The following is an 18,078-nucleotide window of genomic DNA, read 5'->3' as shown; positions in this document are numbered from 1 at the left end:
GGCTCAAAGCCATACCTAGACATTCTTGATTCATATCCATATTCTCTGAATTCAACTCAACAGTAAATAGTAAGGGTTCTACTTTGAAAATATGTCTCAAAACCATCCACTTCTCTATATCTCCACTTCACCCCCCTGATCCAAACAACTGCATTCTCTCTCCTGGACAACAACAAAACCCTATTTATTTCCCCTACTTTCAATTGTTCTCCATAAAATATTCTCTAGCCAGAGTGATTTCTTTAAAATGTAAATCAAATCACGTCACATCCTTGCTTAAAGTTCTTCATAGGCTTGTAGTTGCACTTGGAGTAAAATCTACAATTCTTACAAGGACCTACTTGGTTCCCCATCTTCCCCAGCCTCATCTCGGAACACTTTCCCCTAATAGGTCAACATAGTGTATACATTCTCTGCTCTTTAATGGCAAGATCACCTTCTAGATTGCCAGTGATGGGGTAGATGTGTGTTTAATTAGGGGCAAAGTTATGGCAAGCACACTTGGCCACATATCTAGAATCACACTGTCTAAGCAGTTCTATCAGTAATAATAGAAAGTTGTGACATTTGATTTTAATTTGTCCAACTTATGCAATCATCTCTCACTTGGCTTTTAATGTGGAATAGAAAGAAAGTATAGTTAATTTGTCTCCTGAAAACTTTTTATACCTCATGGTGCCCAGTATAATGATTAAAACAAACTTTTTGAATTGAATTTAATGTAAAATAGAATGATGTTAAAATAATGCTGTATTATAGTATGAATGAAAATATAGATCCTTCTATATTAAAAAATACAGTGCAAAATATACAGTATACTTATTTTACTTTTCCTCATACATGAAATAGAAATCATACTGGTCCTATTGTCTCACATGGTTGCTCAGAGGATTAAGTAGGGAGTGTATAGATACCACTCTGAACATGCTAAATAAATGACACATATTTATTGCTGAGTCAGCATGCTCCCTTTCTCAACAGTATGAATTTGTGCAGAATGAGTGGAAAAATCAAACCAGAATGGAATTGCTAGTGTCAGTTATAAAGAAGTATATCCAGTGACCTAGATCATGTTTCCCAAATTGTGTTTTATGGATCACTAGTTGTGAAAAATATTAATGGGTTTCCAGGGGTGGTAGTGGGGGAAACCTATAAAGAATCCTTCAGTGAAAAAAAGTATTTAACCCTTACTTCCTCAACATATCTGACCGTAGAAACCTCTTTTCCCCGCAAGATTATTATTCAGAATGAGTACTCCATAGAGATTAGGCCATGATGATTAAGGGGGAAAAGGGTAGAATATCTGGTGAGGACTTGATTTATTAGAATATTCTGGTGAATTTGACATAGTGTTAAGTCAAAAAATTATAAATGCCTTGCTCCTCCTATCCTTATCCCTGGACTGTATATCTATCACTACATCTAGTGATTCCTATTCAAATGTAAGTTCAATTTGAGTACCTCCTTCCTAAAATAGTTTTCACTGCCCTATACCCAACCGTACTCAATTTATTCAGAAATATATATTGACCACCAATTATGTACCAGGTGTTGTTCTAGGTACTGGGATTAAGCATTTAATCATCATCACCATCATCATCATCATCATCATCATCATCATCCAAAAACATGGAACATCCATTCAAATGGGGAAGAAAACACTGAACAAACCAACACACAAATACTAATTCAGGAGTGAAAAACACTATAAGGGAGATAGAAAGTAAAACTACTTTATATTCAGTGGTCAGAGAAGGCCTCTCTTATAAGGTGGCATCTGAATGACCTGAAGAAACAAAAATAATGAGCCATGAATTTTCCTGGAGAAACGCATTCCAGATAAGTGAATGATGACTACAAACGTGCTAAGGTGGGAACTGTTTGGCTTATCTGAGGTAACGCAGGCAAGATGGCGTGGCTGGAATAAATCGAAGTAGGTAGAGAATAGTAAGAGATAGAGCAGGAGATAATGGAATCAAATTATTTAGGGCACTGTATGCCTTTACACTGAGTGAGAGGGGAAGACATTGGAAGGTTGGCCAGGTGAATTAACATGATCTAATTTACAAAAGTCTATCTGCCATTTGCAAAAGGACAATAAGGGTACAATAGCCAATGCCAGGAAAAGGTTAAGAGGCTTTTTCAAAAGTTCAGGCAAGAGATGTTAATGGCTTATAGGAAAGTGACAGAGAAGAGATGGTAAGAGGGTCCTGGGTCAAGAACTATTTTGAAAGGAAAAGTAGAGGACAATTTTTAAACTTTTTGATCATAGGACCCTTTCACACCCTTAAAAATTATTGAGAATACTAAAAAGTTTTTGTTCTTAAGGGTCATATCTGTAAATATTTAATATATTAAAAACTAAAACTGAGATACTTTTAAAACCTATGAATATAGAAGTGCACATTTTATTAGCCATCAGAGCCATGATACCACTGCATGTCAAAGTGCAAAAATGGAAAACTCCATGGAGCACTCATGTACAAATAAGAATGAAAAAGGCAAAATGTCTTTGTATTATTATGAAGATAGTTTTGACCTCATAGAACTTCTGAAACAGTCTTGGAAACTACCAGGGGTTCCTGAACCACGCTTTGGAAATTTCTGGCCTGGAGGGTTTTCTGATGGATTGAATGTAGGAGTGTGAGAGAAAGAAAAGAATCAAGGATGGGGTCAAGTCTTTTAGCCTGGGCTGCCATTAACTGAAATGCAAAGTTCAGTGCTACACGTTAAGCTTAAAATGCTCCTTAGACAATCAGTTAAGATTTAGAGAGTAGCTGGCTGGATATGGGCCCAGAGTTCAGGAAAGTGGTTGAGGCTGGAGATATAAATTTAGGAGTAATCAGCATATAGATAGCATTTAAAGTTTTGGAACTGGATGTACTCACATCCAGGGAGTAGATGTAGACTGAAAAGAGAAGAGGTCTGAAAATGAGCCCTGGGGCATTCAATCAATGAATTCTATCAGTGCAATTCCAAACACCATCTGTTTAGAACACAGTCTCCCTCAATTGATTAACTGTTCCTTTAGGTCATTTTCATATTCAAATCTCCTCTTATGATACCCAGCATACAGTAAGCACTCAAATATATTTATTAAATTAATGAATAAATAAAGTAACAAGGTACTCTTTGGTACTTTCATAGCTAAATTTCACAATATTAGAAAAGACCAGGATAGGAAATTGAAATGATTAGTTTCAGAACCTGAATAACACGAAAAAAACCCTCCATTTTAACATAGTCTGCTGCTGTCAATAGCACTGTGGGCACAAAATTCTATATTTTCTAATCTTTGTGTTTTTAACCTATTTTCACTTAGCTTTAGTGGCAAGACTCCAAATTATTGAATACAGTCTTCTTTGTTTCCCAGTTTTGAGGTACGAACTGTTGCCATCTATGTTTCTGCTCTTCTTCCTTTTTCCAATCTAATATTCGCCTCCTAAACTTCAGCAACCCTTTGGAATATCAATATTCCACCTTGATTATTTTTCTCCCGTTGAGCTAATTAACATTAATAGACTACTGGAGTGAGGAGACCAGAGCTTGTCCAGTCAGTGGCTGTGTAACACTGGGAATTATTCACCCTTCTAAGTCTCAGCCCCAATCAGTACCTACCTTGTAGGGTCTTTATAAGAAATAAATGAATACACACTGAATAATAAAAATAAATGGCTCAATACTCAATAATAAAAAAAAAATTTTAAAGATTATCTCTTTGAAGGTCTTTTTATTCCTTATCTATTTTTGTGGCAACCCAATACAATGTTTTGTAATCTTTCTGAGTTACATGCCTCTGCTTTTTACATACCCACTCTCATTCTAATTTTAAAATTAAGCATATGTATTCTATAACCCTACAGTGCCCAGTAAAATGTTATTCTAGATTTGACAAGAATTTTATGTAACCCCATAATGGAAGGGAGAGATAGTATGGTTTATTATTAACTTAATTTATTATTAGCTCATTAAACAAGTACAAAATCCAGAAGAATATCCAAAATAATTATTTTCTTCAGGTTGAGTTATCACCTGATCTAAACAGAGTCCATCATGGGTAGGAATTCAGGAGCAGTTCATCTTTCTTCAAATCGTCTATCTCCTTTAGTCTCTTCAGAGAACTGGCCCCTGAACTTTTCTCTTTCTTTTCTTTACCTCTATAGCATGTTTGCTTCTTTTTGATAGGGTCCCTCCTTAGCTGCAAGAGTATGCAGCCTGAAGTCATTTCACTCTGTTGAATTCTACTTAGGGTGGGATTTAAAGTATGTGGTAGGATCTGGACAGTACCAGGAACACCTCAAGAATATCAGAAATTTCATATTTTTCTGGTTGACTTCCTGTTAGCATCTACCTACATTCATTAAAATGTTATTATAATGTTCAGTATTAAGTAAATGTTTGGATGATTTCTGTAATATTGTGCTAATAATAGTCTCTTTCTCTGTCTTCACCTAGGGCCACTTCTCAAACACTCTCTTCTGTTATTTTACACTTGATGTGTGTCATAAAATAGGAGAAAGAAGTGGAGAAACTCATCTGGCTAAAACCACCAGCAAAGGCAGAGCTCAAGAATCAAGTGCTCTAACAACTAACTAATGCTTTATCCAAAGAATCTCCTGCGTCCAGTACTGCCAACAGTGTTTGAACTTTGAAGCTAATTACATTTAGTCACTCCTCCTATTATAAATTTTAACATTTCAATCCCCATCACTCATGTCTCTCCAATCAACTTTTAGTTTCCTTTTTCCCATTCTCTACAACCAAGTTTAATTTCTTGCATCCAAAATAAAAGAAAAACTATTTCCTCAACTTTGCCTTCCTTCAACACACTGACATACTACTTTCTTTCCTTTTACCACCAAACTATTCAAAAGATCAATCTGCAATTAATGCATTGGTTTTCTCCAGCTTTTCAACTCTTCCCGTCTTAAGCTTCTACCTTCTTTGCTTGGGGGAAATTGCTTTCTTGAAAGCTTTTGCCCTCAAAATCATCAAATAAAGTGACATTTGGATCTCCTTTTTATCTCATAAGTTTTGACAATGCTGACTAATCTCTTCTTCAACTTTCTTTTCTCCCTCTATAATCAAGATAATGTTTTTGTCTTTTCTCTTTTATATCTCTCAATGCTCCTTCTCTCTTTTGCTAAGGTCTTTTCTCTGAATTATATGTGAAGAAGTTACTTACACTTCTTCGTTCTTAATTTCTTCATCTATAAAATTTAAATAATATCAATTTCAAAATATTATGAAAATTAAATTATATTAGGTGTTGAACAAGTATTATATTCCTTAGGTGTAAATATTTCCCAGCATTCTATCTTTGGTACTATCTTCCTTCACCATCAAATTCTATAAATGACTATAAAATCTTTACCCTAAGCTCCTACTCTCTCACCAGAGCTCCACTCCAGTATTTCCAATTTGCATATGATGCCCCACACTCAATATGTTTACAAAATCAAATTTATCATAGTTCTCCCTCACCAAAATGAACTTCCACTCAAGTCTTTCCTGTTTCTATAAATATCATTTCAAAATCCCACCCAACCAAAGTCATCTTTGACTCCCTTATATTTAATCCATTTCTCCACACACTAATGCTTTATCCAAGTTGTCTTTTGTATCAAATACTACAGGGAAAGGATTAAAAATCATAACCAAGTGGTATTTATCCCAGAAAAGCAAAGTTGAATTAACATTTATAAGTACAATGATGTAACTTACCACATCAACAGAACAAAAGAGGAAAAAATGATATGATTATCTAAATATATACAGAAAAAACTGGAAAACATCAACACCCTTTTATGCTAAAACCTCAGCAAACTAGGAGTAGAAGGGTACATACAAAAAACTTATAATTGATATTATGCTTAATACTGAATGCTTTCCCTCAAAGATAGAGAATAGGGCAAGGATTTTTGGTTTTACCACTTCTGTACACCATTGCACTGCAGTCACAGCAGTAAGAAAGAGGAATAAAAGGTATAAAGACTAGAAAAGAAGTAAAACCATCATTATTCTCAATGACAGAAAGAACTCAAAGAAACTTACTTAAAAATAAAAACTACTATAACTTTTAAATGAAATTATCCAAGTGGTAGGAAACAAGGATAATACAAAATTCAATTGCATTTCTATATACCAACAACAAACAATTAGAAAGTGAAAATAATAAACAATACTAAAGTATTAGCTCAACTCAATGAGGACAGGAAAGCTTTTTCCATGTTGGAAAAAAAATGAATCTCAACTCCTACCTCACACCATACAACAATTTGAGATGGATCATAAAACTAAATATAAAAGCAAGAACCAGAAAACTTCTATAAAAAAAAAATATGGGTACATACATTTACAACCTGGACAAAACACACATGAAAGAAAAAAAATTGATAAATTGGATATCACCAAAATTAAAAGTCTGTTGACCAAAGTCACCATTAAAAATATTTAGGCAAATCACAGACCGAAGAAAAATATTTGCAGTACATAAACCTGACAAAGGACCCATATCTCTAGGAATTATAGGACAATTTATAATGAATTACTACAAATCAACGAGTAGGAAATTAAACAACCCCTTTAAAGGACTTGCATAGGCACTCCTCAGAAGATCTAAGAATGGGCAATAACCACAGGAAAAGGTATGTGACATTATTAGTCCCAGAAAAAACGCAAATTAAAACCATAAGGAGAAATCGTTTCACATCCATAAGAATGGCTAAAATATAAAAATATAAAAGCTTAATATACCAAATGTTTGAGGGAATGTAGAGAAACTAAAATTCTCATACCTTTCTGTCGGGGATTATAAAATGGAATAACTACGCAGGAAAAGTCTTGGGAAGTTTCTTATAAAGTTATTTAGTCATCTACCTATGACCCAACAATTCTACTCTTTGGTATCTACATGAAAATATATGTCCATAAAAAGATGCAAACGTAAGTATTCACAGCGTAGTCATTCAAAATAGCAAATAGCAGGAAAACAACACAAGTATCAATTAATAGGAAAATGGATAAACAAATTGTACTATATTAATATAGTACTACTTGGCAAAAAAGGAACAATGTGAGCAAATCCCAAAAACATTATTTTGAGTAAAAGAAGTCAGACACTGACATACATAAAACACACACACACTGTAGGATTCCATGTGTATAAAGTCCAAGAAGAGACAATCCTAATCTATGGTGATAATAATCAGAAGTTGCTTCTAAAGCGGGACTGGGTATAGTTGATTGGAAAGAGGCATGAAGCAACTTTCTGGGATGATGACAATGTTTTAATATCTTGCTTTGAGTGGTGGTTACACTTACATATACAAATGGTCAAAATTTATCAAATTGTGTTTCATTCTTCAGTTAGGGAGAAAAAAAGATGTTTCACCAGGAAAACTTTAAAAAAAAAAAAGCTTTTTGCAAGTAGCATATAATTTGTAGAAAGAAGCCTGGTGTATCAATAGACTTACCTACAATTTTTTTCAACAGCAATATTTTTTCAAGTATTTTGAAGTACTTTTGCAAGTTTCAAAATAATTTTATTTTCAAATATAAGTAAATAAACCCAGCATTGTGAATTCATCTAAACAGAGAAACTCAGCCTTGTGGGTCAATATAATGGAGAGAAACAAAGAGTAACCAGTAGCATATAAATATTTCAGTCTCTGTGAATAGAAATAGATGCTTCACAATCTGGAGAATTTTTAGACATGAAAGAGCCCAAAGAAGCAAAGGTAAAAAGATCAAACACGAGATGCAGAACTAACAGCTGTGACTTAGTGAGTTAATAAATATGCTGAATAAAATCAAACATAATAAAGCACCACAAGTTGGTAGCTTCCAAGTAATTAACACACTAATCAGAAACACATGCAATGTGTAATCAGGCCTACCTCATTGTGACAGCAAGGACTCCTTAGTTACAATGGATATTCTCCATTTACAGGTAGAGTTATGGAAAGTAAATTAGGTAAAGTCATGCATGAGGCAAAGGGGAAGTAACCTGACTTGCTCTATTTAAGGTAGTCTCTATTTGCAGTGAATGAGATGAAAGTTCTGTTTTCATCTCTCATCTGTTCTAGATCAGTCTTCTCACAATAAGACTGAACACATCTGCTAATACCTGGGCAAATAAATGTATATTCATGGATAAGGGTTGTACTTATACTTTTATTTCCAAGCCTCATCCCAAGTTTTAAGAGTGAAACGATCATTTCAACCATGTTATTAATGTCTAATTAGTAAATGGGAAAAAAAGTGTTTGAATACCACAAGTCAATCTAACTTCACATTTCTTGCATTTCCACACATAAAGCCAGAATTAGCAGACACTTTAGAGGATTAAACCTGTGATCAAAATATGGGCTTTTATATAAGCTAACCAATAATTATCTTTTCTTTGGAACAGTTAGCTCTTGACAACGTTTCATCCCTGACACACCTGTGACTTGTCAGAACACACCAGGGAGTCCACTATTTTATCCATCTAGCTGTCCCCCATCCACACCGTCTAGTCTCCAATCCCTTTCCTGAAATCACATATTATACTTACATTCCCTTGTAATTACTTCCACTTGAATTTTCTATTCCTTGCTCTTTACAAAAATATGGAGCCCAGATCGGAACTCATAAGAAGAAACAGGTAAAGTACCAAAGTATCTGAGGCGAAAGGAAGAGTAGTCCAACTGAGGTTATATTCTTTCCCAACTATACACCTTAGCTACTACTGTTCTATTACATACATACTTCAGGCTGCATTGGCTCAAACTTAAATACCATCACCTTAGTTTCCTAACTTTCTCACTTCATTTTTTCCCTTCCTAAATCATCATTGTAACATCTAAGAAAGGAAGGTAGAATCAATTGCCTTCATAAACATTTAATAACGGACAGAACCAAGGAATCGTGTCAAAATGGAATTTCTGGCTACTGCTACTTTTTTTCAATTTACCAAAATAAACTAAAATAGAATAGAAAATGCAAAGAAGGATTTACGGAGTAAGATCACTTAGAGTTGATTAGACTATAAATATGTAGAAAGAGAATCTGCTTTTTATTCATTGAAAGACTAAATTCATTTACATTAGATAATTTATGTTGATATAAAAATAAATGTGTTTAGTAATGGATGTCATTAACTTAAGCATAAGATAATCTCCTATGTAAGTAATTAAAAATGCTGAAAATGCAATGGCTGCACAATAACACCAGAAACACCTTCATATAATGAGAGAACCAATGAAGATTACTGTGACATTTAACATCTATACCTGGCTTTAGTGAGATTTATTTCTTGAGGCAAATGAACTAGATCAAATTTTTCTGAAAAGAAAGAAGGGATCTTTGAAGACATTTCCTCCTCCACATAGTTGGACACTGTGTGAAATGTTACCTTGCCTAAATGAACCTGTAAGTCTCATTCTCATAAAGATATTGTACAACCTCAAGAAGATTTTTCTAACCTCTGATCAGGACTGGAGGAGACAACTATTACATTAAGAAAAAAAGAAAAGGAACTTTGAAGCAGTTGCACAATTTAGCCTCTTTGGAGTGTCAATATCCTTATCCATAACACTACAATATTACATTCCCTTGAAATTAATGAAACAGTTTATGTGAAAGTGTTCTATAAACTACAATGAATATGTGAAGTTAAAATGCCATTTTATTCATGAGGATGATTATAATGAAAATAAACTAAAATAAATTATATTGAAGAAGGTAGATATTAAGCAAATCATTGTTCATTTAGACCAAACCAGTCTTAAAAAGAGACATTTGTCCTACAAATTGGCTCAAAGGATTTGTTCATACTATGTATCTAAGTAGATGGTGAATGGCATTGATTGGATCCAAAGTCCCCCTCTCTGGGATTTTATGAGGCCCATTCAGAATGAGCCAGGTTGAGAACACCACCAATTCCATGTTCTGAGTCCATCTGTTGGCAAAAATGTAATGCAAACAGCTTTATAAGTGCTATTTTCAATGAAATATCACAGAACAGCTTGTCCCAATGATATTTCTAAAGCTTGCCTGCAAACCGCCTACTGGGAAATCCAGCTGAAAGAGAAGAGGGAAGAGAAAGAAACCCATACATACAAGTGAGAGAAATTGAAAAAAAGAACCAAAGGTAGAGGGAGACAAGCTAGAGGAAAGCTAGCACTGGAGAAAAATAAGGAGCAACGAGAGGTGCAATATTAAACACAGACAGAATTAGCTGGAAACCATAAGGAATAGAGAATTTAAAGAAATTATCAAAACAACTTGGGTTGGAAGATAGAGAAGTGATCACAAATAATGCGGCATGTCCAGAGAAGTGAAGACAAAAGGAGCAGGAAAACCCAGAAAACCTGTAATAGCTCAGTAATTGGAACATAATTATTAAAATGTGAGAGGAAAATGATGTAAAATAGCCATTTTTCCAAGTTTCACTTGTTTTTTTCATGTAATATACAAATTCATTATTCCAAAAATAGTACAGATTTCAATGTGTATCATTAACTCCAAGGAAGGAAACATCCTCCTCTAAGTCCCTTCTTTTAACCTAAAAATGTATTTGCATATCATAAAATAGTCCAGTTGTTGCAATATAAGCAGTATACATGCAATGATTTAAAAACAAAATACACTACGGCAGATGATGTCATTCTGGGCACTTACCTGGGGTCGAATAACTTTTACAATATTTTTGAGGGCAGTGTCAGGGGATGGAGGTGAGCAGTCAGGTGTTGGGCCTGTCGAGCTGTTTCTATGGTTACTACTTCCTGGAGCAGTAATTGCTACCTCAGATGCATTATCTGTGAATAAAAATAGAACTGCCATAAACCTGATCACTCAGTTTACCTTTTAAGACTTGAAATTACTTTAGTGAACCTGAATTGAGTTTTCAACTTAAAACTGGTATCAATTACAAGATCATAATGAGGAACATGCACAGCAGTATGTTTTAAAGATAATGTTTGTTGAATGCATTGCTTTCCTTTGGAATGGTAAATATCATACCCTGTAGTATTATTCCAAGAAGAAAGAGTATTATTATACAATTCATAATGATAGATCTCCCAACACAGCTATTAAGACTGCCATTATTATACAAACGGCCAAAACTTCAGCTTAATTAAAAAGAATATGATTTTTTATATGAATGAGCTAAGTTTTCTCATAATCTTTCAAATGGGTATTGATCTTTATTAAAGTGGAAATTTTGTATCTCCCTGAGTCATAAAACCCAAATTCCAGTCTCCTCAAAGCACCCTCAAATTATTGAGAGGCATCCCAGTGAATTAACCTGAGACAAAACTGACATCTGTGCACAATAGTTTTACAATGTAGACACAAAACTATCACACTCAGATAAACACATCTTCCTATACGGTCAAACTAAGTGAATGAAATTTCAAAAATCTCTCCCTTATGTTTAGTATTGAGGGTCAGAGGAGGAATAAAGTGATGACTTTAAAATCAGCAACATGCATAAAACTCCAATTTGTCCCTCCATTTCATTCATTCAACCATACATCTAAAAACATTTATTTAGGGGCAACTATATGTCAGGGACTATGTTATGTTCTAAGGAGAAATTAAAAAGAACCTTCAGGCAGAGGGTAGAGGATAGGGAAGGATGAATAGGTGGAGCACAGAGGATTTGTAGGGCAGTAAAACTATTCTGTATGATACAATAGTGGTAGATACATGTCACTATACATTTGTCCAAACCCATAGAATGTACAGCATCAAGAGTGAACCCTAGCATCGTTTATATGGACATTGGATGATAATGGTGGGTCAATGTAGGTTCACTGTTTGTAACAAATGTACCACTATGGTGGGTAATGTTGATAGTGGGGAAATCTGTGCCTGTGTGGGGCAGGGTACAAGAGAAACCTCTATACCTTCTGCTTGATTTTTCTGGAAACCTAAAGGTGCTTTTAAAAAGAAAGTTTAATAAAATTTTAAAAAAATCCATGCCCATAAGAAGTATACAATCAAATGTGACATCAGACATGTAGACAAAGTATAATGCAATATAATTTGAGATTTGATAACAGATAAAGGAAGCATGATGAAACAGCAAGAGGAGGAGCAATCATCAGGCCATGGCTAGGAAAGAAGAGGGCTGTGAAAGCCTTCATTTTCAGGCAAGAAAGCTGGGATGGAGCCTAAAACATAAGGAAGGGCGTGGAGGTGAAAAGAGCAAAGCTGTTATTTTACGTTAGGAAAAAGTTGGAGATAAGTTTAAATAAGTGCAAGGAAGTTTTATTTGTATATAAGTTTATACTTAATTCTGTAGGCAATGAGAAATATTGAAGATATTTAAGCAAGAAGTAACATAGTAATAATAATAGCTAATGTTTATTGAATTCCAGTGAAATAATGTTAGAGACTCTGTTCTCATTATCTATTCTCTGTTTTGTAGTTTTCATTGTTGTCTCTCTGTGTTGCATTCTGAATAGCTTTTTTATACTCATTTTTCCAGTTTATTGGCTCACTCTTTAGCAGTGTCTAGTCTACTATCAAATAATTTTTATAATTTCACTTATATGTCACAGTTCTAAAATTTCTAATTGGTTCTCTTTCAAATATACAATGTCATCATTTGGCACTTTTCAGTTTCTTAAAAATTTCAAGCTTGCTTTTATTTAGTAGAAACTAGCAAGCACAGTTTTTGGGTTTTTTTATATTTGTGCTTGATAATTCCAGTATCTGAAGTCTTCATGGATCTGTTTCTGTGTCTCTGACTCTCACTCATGGTATTTTGTTCCATTACTTTTCTCATTTTCAGTTTTATGCTACTTGTTACTCAACTTTTATTAGCACAAGATACACAACATTAAATTTAATTCTTTGTCTTTTAGTAAATGTTAATTCAATAAAGTATTCAAACTTATATTCTAATACCAGACGCTGAAATCTGTGGAAAACTTGCCTGCTCAATGTTAGACAATTTACTTAATCTCTCTGGACATCAGTTTTCTTAACTTTAAAATGAGAATGATTAATAACTGTCTAAAAGAAAGTTATTGTTTATGTGTACAGATAAAATGAGAGAATATACATGAAAAGTTATCTAGCATGTTATCAGATACATAATATGGGTTTTATTTTTCCCTATCAAACCAAATATCCTCAGAATTAAAATAAAACACAGAAGAGGAAAGAAAATCCAGAGGGAAAAGCAAAAATAAATAAATAAATAAACAAACAAACAATAATGCTTTGCAGATGATACGTCTACAATAAAGACTGTGCATACTTGGGTAGAATTTGAGACCAGTATCTTTTAGTGATTAACACAAATTGGTAGAGACAGAATTTAATTCCAAGAATAAGAGATGATCCCTTGAAGAATGATTCACTGCAGGGTAGCCTGTTGACTACCTTTGCGTTAAAGTCAGAAAAACTGAGGGGTACTTTATGCAGACTGTAAGGCAAAAGCTTTTTGAATGTTACTTATAAGTAATTTAATACATAGTACAAGACAGTGGGTAATCAAGTACTAAATTATTTAGAAAATATTATAACGTCTCCATCTTCTGCATCCATGATCTGTACCATTACACTGGTAATTTGATTTTATACTACCTTGCATTGTTCATTATCTCTTCCAGACTAGGTTATATTTTTGCAGACACTTATATTTCCCTTATCCCCTCCATAGCTCTTAGCTCAATGCCTTTAAAAATACTAAATGAAATAAAGTGAATAAAGCAAAACCTGTATGTCAGTGGCAACCATCAAAAATGCCCTTAATTACGTAGAGAAAGGTGATCTGGTTTTTGTAATTCCATGGTCTCTTTTGGAGAAAATCCAAATGAGAAGCATATTTTAAATATCCTTTATTATATTATTTATGAAAATGCCAATTATCCAGTGGAATTTACAAAATGACAGCCTGTGTTCAAGACAGTTTTACATGGTCAACCTACATTTTACACCTGCAGCTACAAAACATTGCTGATGAAAAGGAAATGAGGTGTGTAAAAACTGCTCAGAGAAAATTACTAAATATACTTGCAATTTCAGATTGAAATGAGACTTATCTTCTAGTCAGCTTCTCTTACTACACATTAGATTATGCATTATGACTGTCCATTTCCTCTAGAATAACAAGCTAAGAAAAAAAATCTTCTAGCTTACTTGAGCTTTTAAAAGAAAAGTATTCTATGAATACAAAATAACTCATATGCAACGTTATAGAGTAGAACTTTAACATCATTCACTAGCATGTACTGAGCAGCTAAAGTGCACCAGAGACCATTCTAATTGCTATGTAGCTGACAAATAGAACTGAGATTACTTCTGTCTGGGGACTCAAGAAAAGTGTCATGGCAGAGGTGGTGACTAAGCAGGTCTCTGACAGATTAGTAAAATTCATACATGAAGAAATGAGTAGGAAGGGCATTCCAAAAGCTGGAAGTATGATCAGCAAAAGGCAGAGAGATGGAAAAGAATTAGGCACATTTGTGGAATAAAGAAGAGTTTGGCTTGAATAGGATATTCATGGAGGAAATACCAATAAATGAAGGGATGATAAACAACAAACCTGAGCTTTGAAATCAGACAAACCTAACCTGAAATCCTGCCATTTTTTTTAAAACTGAAGTAGAGCTGACATACAATATCCTATCAGTTTCAGGTATACATTGAAGCAGTTCAATATTTCTACATATTATGAGATGATCCTCACAGTAAGTCTAGTTCCAAACTGTCACCATCCATTGCTATCAATTCAACTGTAGACACTTGAGTTACTTCCTTATCTTGGCTATTGTAAATAATGCTACAGTGAACAAAGGAGTGCATATATTTTCATTTTCTTTGTACAAATATCCTGAAGTGGAACTGCTAGATTGCATGATAGTTCTATTTTTAATTTTTTGAGGAACCTCCCTACTGTTTTCCACAGTGGCTGCACCAATTGACATTCCCACAGCAGTGCACAAGATTTCCCTTTACTCCACATCTTTGCAACACTTGTTATTGTTTGTCTTTTTAATAATAGCCAATCTAACTGGTGTGATATGAGTATCGCTACTCCAGCTTTCTTTTTGTTTCCATTTGCATGAAAATACCTTTTTCCGTGTCTTCACTTCAGCCTGTGTGTGCCTTTAGATCTGAAGTGATTTCTTATAGGCAGCAAATAGATGGGTCTTGTTTGTTTGTTTGAATCATTCAGCCACCCTATGTCTTTTGATTGGAGCATTTAGTCCATTTACATTTTAAGTATTTATTGATAGGTATGCACTTACTGCCATTTTGTTAATTGTTTTCTGTTTTTGTAGTTCTTTTCTGTTCCCTTCTTTTCTTGGTCTCTTTCCTTGTGGTTTGGTGTTTAATATTATTTTTGGGTTTCTTTCTCTTTATTTATTTTTGTGTGTGTGTGTGTATCTATTGTAGATTTTGGTTTGTAGCTACCATAATGTATCTGAGTGTGTGTGTGTATATACATAAAATGGAAGTAACAGAATCAGGTATATCAGTTGTTACACTAAATATGTATAGAAAGAAGTATCCCCCAACAAAAACAGAGATGGCTGCAATTGAGATGTCAGCTGGGTCTGTGGTTTCATCTGAGATTTGACTGGGGGCTTCACTCACATCATTGTTGGCAGCACTGGATTTTCATGAACTGTTGGACTGAGAGCTTTAGTTTCTCACTGGTTGTTGACTAGAAGCTTCCCTCAGTTCCTTGCCATGTGGGTCTCTCCACAGAGGCTCGCAATGGGACAGTGGTTTCTATCAGAGTGAGTAAGCCAGAAAGCAAAAGAAAGCTAGCAAGAGGGAAGCCAGAGCTTTTTTGCAACCTGATCTTGGAAATGACACCTATTATTTTTGCCATATTCCATTTGCTAGAAGCAAGTCACTAGGTCCAGACCATAGACGAAGGGAAGGGATTACACAAGGGCATAGATACTAGAAGGTGGGATAATTGGGAGTTTTCTTAGAGATTTAATATCACAGTTGTTCAGGAAAAAGCTACTCTCAATCTACTGATGGCAACAGAAATGGACACAGCCATTTTGAAAAGCAACATCGTTAAGATCAGTGCCTCTTGATAGCACAGACGACTTACCTTGGTTTGCTAGGTTCTTTCTCAGTTTTAAACCTGGAAGTCCTACATCCTGGGAACCCCTTCAGTCCTGGGGCTTGGTTAGTCACCCTACTCTGGAGCCAGGCTGTGGGCTTTAAATCATGACTCCACACTTACTAGCAATGAGAACTTGGGTAAGTTACTTAATTTCTCTGTGCCTCAGTTTCCTTATCTGTAAAATAAAAATAATAATAGCATGTTTGTGGAAACTAAATGAGATAATACATGTAAAGTGCTTAAAGCAATGTATGGCACATAAAAAGTGCCCAGTGATATTAAATATATTAAAATATACATATCCTTTCACTAGGCTATGCACACAATTATTGTCCAAACTGGGACACTTTTGATAGTGAAAGGGAGTGCTAGTAACAATTATGCCAGGTCAACAAGCATACAAGGCAATATTCAGGGAAGGTAAGATACATGATCCTTACATGTGATTCACTTTGAAATTTATATCATAGCACTTTCATATAAGATAAGTGCACAGTAATCGTTGCTGCTCTTTTGTTAACAGTGGAAAAATAATGCAAAATGAAGTGAACGCTCATCAATAGAGGTGGAATAAATCATGATACATAATACCATCAAATATTATGCAACCTTTAAAAGAATGAATTATAGTGATACCAAATGACTTGTAGGAAGTCCTTTGAAATACTGTTGAATGATATAAATAATATGTAGGAAAATATATATGGCTTTCCTTTTCGTTAAACAAAAGGTTTACACTCAGAGGCAAACACCGAAGTTTGAACTTCAGGATTCCTGAGCTTTCATGGGCCTGTTGCAAGGTGCTGTGAGGGTCCCTGGAAATGTCCTTGTAAATTTTATAAAAAGTAAAATATTTTACTTGCAATAAGTTAAGATCTCTTCAAATTTCTTCTAACTCTAATTTCCTTGCTATCATAGTTCTCTTTGGTTTTGGTGGTATTCAAATGGCTGCAGATATTTTTGGAATCTGGATAAGGAGAGGATGAGTTTTGGATACATTTAGTTTGGGTTTAGTGGGACATATTTGCAAGGCTAAAGTCACTTCCTTATATAGTCCAGATGTTAAAATGGCTTCTAGAAATTCTCCTACCACCTCTTGTGCCAACTCACCTGGTGTGTGACTATAAGGTTTAGAGCACTACTATGATATAAGTGATATTGTGATAAGAGTGTGGCCTAGAAATATTTGATATGTACAAAAGTTCATGGAAAGTTCTTCCAATCTTATAGCTTAGATATGAAAGGGGTTTTATCAAATTTGACAACAATCCTAAAAAATTAGTATGGAAGTACCAATAAGAGATTATGAAGCTGAAAGGAAATTTTCTACAAACAAATTAAAAAGCCACTAATATCAACCATGCTAGAGAAAAGACTGAATTACTTTATTTCTCTACACTAGCATTGTCTAAGAGAAATATAATGTGAGTCACATATGTAATTTTAAATTTGCTAGTAGCCACATTTAAAAAAAATTTAAAATAAAATTAATTTTAATAATATATCATTTAACTCATTTTCTCCAAAATATTATCATTTCAATTACTAATAAAATATTTTACATTTCTTTTTTTTTTAATGATTTTTTATTATATTATGTTAGTCACCATACAGTACATCCCCGGTTTCCGATGTAAGGCTCGATGATTCATTAGTTGTGTATAACACCCAGTGCTCCATGCAATACGTGCCCTCCTTACATTTCTTTTTGTGTACTAAGTCTTCATAATCTGAAGTATAATTTACACATTCATCATGTGAATTCAGGCAGTAAACTTTCATTGGAAATACATGATCTGTATTTAAATTTTGTAAAATTACAGTTGGAAAAGTAGATTTGATATAAACAAAGTTGTTCTAAACATACTTAAAAGTTTTCAAATAACTGAATTGAGTAGCAAAAAATTATTTTCCTTTAGTATTTGCATCCACATTGACAAAATTGTTTCATTGCTTTTAGAAGAATTGATTTAATTTCAACATAC

At 34.1% G+C, this 18,078-nt stretch overlaps 1 protein-coding gene across 5 annotated transcripts in view; it reads right to left on the bottom strand.

Moving 5' to 3' along the window:
* Positions 1 to 18,078, bottom strand: part of ANKS1B (ankyrin repeat and sterile alpha motif domain containing 1B) — a 1,053,061-nt gene that overhangs the window by 604,229 nt on the left and 430,754 nt on the right. For all 5 annotated transcript variants that reach the window (XM_044384492.2, XM_044384493.2, XM_044384494.2 and 2 more), the window contains exon 11: positions 10,666 to 10,802. In XM_044384492.2, the coding sequence (XP_044240427.1) occupies positions 10,666 to 10,802 (137 nt within the window). The remainder of the gene's footprint in view (positions 1 to 10,665; positions 10,803 to 18,078) is intronic.

Source organism: Ursus arctos, unplaced genomic scaffold (genome assembly GCF_023065955.2).
Source record: "Ursus arctos isolate Adak ecotype North America unplaced genomic scaffold, UrsArc2.0 scaffold_21, whole genome shotgun sequence".
In the NCBI taxonomy this organism is placed as follows: Eukaryota; Metazoa; Chordata; class Mammalia; order Carnivora; family Ursidae; genus Ursus; species Ursus arctos.
Note: the sequence above shows the minus strand (reverse complement) of the source record. Positions and strands in the feature narration are given on the sequence as shown.